General features: G+C 51.9%; 1 protein-coding gene across 1 annotated transcript in view; it reads right to left on the bottom strand.

Moving 5' to 3' along the window:
- Nucleotides 1-1,212: 1,212 nt before the first annotated feature.
- PPP2R2B (protein phosphatase 2 regulatory subunit Bbeta) overlaps nucleotides 1,213-3,679 on the bottom strand; it is a 41,801-nt gene continuing 39,334 nt past the window's right edge. The window contains exon 9 of the mRNA XM_059860222.1: nucleotides 1,213-3,202. Within this exon, the coding sequence (XP_059716205.1) occupies nucleotides 2,923-3,202 (280 nt within the window). The 3' untranslated portion in view covers nucleotides 1,213-2,922. The remainder of the gene's footprint in view (nucleotides 3,203-3,679) is intronic.

The following is a 3,679-nucleotide window of genomic DNA, read 5'->3' as shown; positions in this document are numbered from 1 at the left end:
TACTGCCTACATTCTTGGCTGTGCTGGGCAGAACAGGGCCTGTGGCACTGAGCAGTGTGGGGTCAGCATGTGGGCCAGGGGGGTGAGCAGAATGATTTTCCGGTTTAGCTCTTTTGTCTGTTCCTCAAACATCAGCTGGCAGTGCTTGCAGAGCCAGTTTCTTTCTGCTGGTTGTGTTTACATGTGTCTGTTGCTCTTAGAGGAGGGCTGGGGAAGAAGTCCCTTTTCCCCTCCTCCTGACAAGTGATTTCTTGTCAGCAGTTGGTGGTGGTGGCCAGGGCCAGGACTTGCAGGCTGAGCATCCTGAGAGAGGGGTCCTCTTGCTCAACACAGCCCAGTGGGAAGCCATGTGCTTGTTATGGCTGGTTTAGAATGTCGTGAACTTGTTCATTAAATAAGATGGCTATTAATTTTAATTGATCTGGTTTATGGGGACCAGATGTTCATAAAAATTTATTTATTTGCCTATTCTGTGGATAAAACGATCATGCTCACGTGCAGGGCTCCTGGCTGGGGGTGCTGCTGGTGGACCATGGAGCTGATCCCCCCTGGCAGCCCCTTAGCAGAGTCCCCAGTTTGCCCAGAGGTAGGGTGACAGCCCCCGGAATCCTCATCCAGAGAGAAGGTTGGATTTGAGGGATGCTGACATCTTCCCTAGCACCATTCCTGTGGCAGCCCAGGAGGTCCCCTGGCTGGCCCTGCCCTCTGTGGCCCAGCACTCACAGCAGGGCAGAGGTTAAATCCAAGCAAGCTTAAGAAAGGGAAAGAAGCTCCACTTTTGGAAACAGCTGAACTAAGTTCTGCCTTGTGGAGCAGCCAGATCCAGCAACCCAGAATGTGCTGTACACGATGGAGCAGAGCCAGGGTTGGCTTCCTCCTGTTTCAGTTGATTAAGGTCCTGCAACTACTGTGAAGGTGAATGAGTGTCTGAGGAACATCTCCCTGACTGCACAGTCCGTGCCCTGCAGCTGCTAATTGAGGGCTGCTGTTGGAATTCATCACCAGGAGCAGCCCAGAACTGGGGCAGGGGCTGGGGAGGGGCTGCACCCAGAACTGAGGTTCCTGTGCAGTGGGGCACCTGCAAGCTCCCACTCCCATGTTACACAGTGCCCCCCTGTCCCACATCCTCGGGCCTGGGGAGCCCTGCCCACCCCTCTCAGCCCAGGAGCCCTGAGCCAGCGCGGAGCCGCGACAGCACGGACTGCACACAGACACGTTTGGGACAACTTTACTTCTGACACCGCAGCGCAGGCTTTCCTTACACAACCAAAAAGGAGCATTTTCTTATAAAATGGTGCATTTACTCTTGCTATTTTATTTTACCATTTCATTTTAAAAAAAAGTTACTCCTGAAAGCCATCCCTTGGAATAAATCCATAAGCCAGTGCACTTTGTTCTTCCCTTGGAATGGCTCCTCTGAAAGTGGCGTCTGGGGGGCCCCTGCCTCCAACCAGCTCCTGGTTTTCCGTGCAGTCCATGAGCTCTGTGGGTGTGCAGCAGTTCCTTTCCCGGGTCGGGGCATGCCATGATCCTCATGGTGCCTGCAGAGAGGCTGTCCCGGGGACACCTGGCCTTGGTGACTCGTGATCCCTGAAGGCCTTGGGTGCTGGGGGTGCCAGGTGTCCCCTCAGGAGGATGGCATCAGGGTCACCCTTGTGGAGCCACTGCCGAAGTGACGGTGTTGAATTTTGTAATTGACTTCATTTGCTTCTTGCTGCAGGAGCAGTTTTCAGATTTACAGAAAATCCAGTCAATCTTTTTATATTGAACAGTTGCTCAATTAAAGAGGGACCTGACCAATCCGTAGAGTGGAAAGAGGCAGCCTCGCCATGCAAAGAGAAAGAGTTACCAGTTTTATTATTATTATCATTGTTATTATAATGTAGGACTGCAGACAGCCTCTCTCTGACACAGTCAGGGGCTAACAGCAATATACAGTTGGATTTTTTTTTAGGTCATAAATTAGCAACTTATACTTTTATCTTAAAAAAATTGAATAAATAAATAAATTAATTAAAAAAGAGAGAAAGAGAGAGAGAGAGAAAGAGAGAGAGACAGTCAGTCACGACATGCAAGAGCTCACAACAGAATGAGAAAAGTGACCAAAGCAAAGCCCAGAACTGCAGCAGAGCCCAGGGTTGGTTTGGTTTGCGATCAATGCAGGTCGGAAGCATCATTTATAAAGGTATTTCATATACCAAAGAAGGCACCACAGTATCTACAAAGCCAAATCCTCAGGAGGGTTCTAGGGCTGGGGGGGCAACCTGGCTGGAGCAGACACATCTGGAGGTGCAGCACATACCCCCTGCCCCTTAAGCTTGTCCACTGCAAAACTGAACTTTACGTTTGGTTTTGCTGTCTCTGTTGGTAAAACACAAAATAATTGTAATAAAAAGACAAATGTGGAAAGTGGCAAAGGGAGGCAACATTCCAGTCTTCCACACAACAGGTGGAATATTTCTGGGATCAGGTTTAAAGCAATTGGTGTAGGACCACTGCCACCAGAGCTGGCCATCAATCGTGTTACCCCATCAATCCCTTCCCAGCTGACAGCCCCCTCTACATCACCTCCTCAGCCATCAGGCTGCTGCCACCCCAGCACTGCCTGGGGACGTGCCTGGGGACAGGGGACAGCCAGGCCTGACATCCTCACACTGCCCTGTAAGAAGTCTCAGCTCTCCCTGTGTAAGTCTGGTGTCTGGGGGGTGCCCCCAGTGGCCCCTGGGCCGGAGTGCCCCAGTGCTCCTCTGCACAACCGCGATCTGCAGAGCAGGAACTGAACAAAGAACAGGAAGGAAAGGAAAAGAAGGAAAGGAAAGAAAGAAAAGAAAGGAAAGAAAGGAAAGAAAGAAAAGAGGAACAGTTGAAACCCTGTGTTTACTGGTATCAGTACATGAGGCTCCTAAAGAAGACCTGGTCCTCCTAGTTAACCTTGTCCTGGAATATGTACAGGTTGTTGGTGGCTGCCACAGCGATGATGTTCTCGGAGGGGTGCCAAGCTGTGTGCAGGATCTTTTTGCTAAAGTCCAGACTGTCCACACTGATCTCGTCTTTCCTGCGCTTTCCACCCACGCAGACCTTGCGGGGTTTGAGGATGGCACGGGGTTTGCTGTTCTCCCGCGACGCCTCCAGCGTCACGTCGCGCTTGGTGTTGCGGTCGAACATGCGGAAGAAGTTGTTGTAGGAGCCGGTCATGATGACACTGCAACGGGGAAGGACAGGTGATTTTCACACCTTTTCAGAGGCAAACTGCTGGTGACCAGAGCAAGACTGAACATTCAGAGGCATAGGGAGATTTGGGTAAGCACTGGAATTTGTCTCAGGCCCAGTTGTGCTTTGACAGCTCACTCTGATGGCTCAGACAAAAACCATGACAGCCCTGCCAGGGGCTCACACACTTCCTGCCACCGAGCTCGGTCTAAGTCACACCCAGATGCTCATTATCCCCAGATTCTGGCAACCTGAAGCTAAACCCATCACCACCTTCCTCCAGCGGTGGGTGACAGAGAGGTGGGACTGATTCTGTCCAGGAGAGAGTGGGACCCACAGACATCCCCACCTGTGCACAGGCTGCAGGTGCAGGTAGTCCCCGCTGCACCTGCCCAGACGCTGCACCCAGCCAAAGGCCAGGGAAGGGGCTGCCAAGGGGCCATGGAGCCCTTGGGCCAAACCCAAGCCA

This window comes from Haemorhous mexicanus, chromosome 15 (genome assembly GCF_027477595.1).
Source record: "Haemorhous mexicanus isolate bHaeMex1 chromosome 15, bHaeMex1.pri, whole genome shotgun sequence".
NCBI lineage: Eukaryota > Metazoa > Chordata > Aves > Passeriformes > Fringillidae > Haemorhous > Haemorhous mexicanus.
Note: the sequence above shows the minus strand (reverse complement) of the source record. Positions and strands in the feature narration are given on the sequence as shown.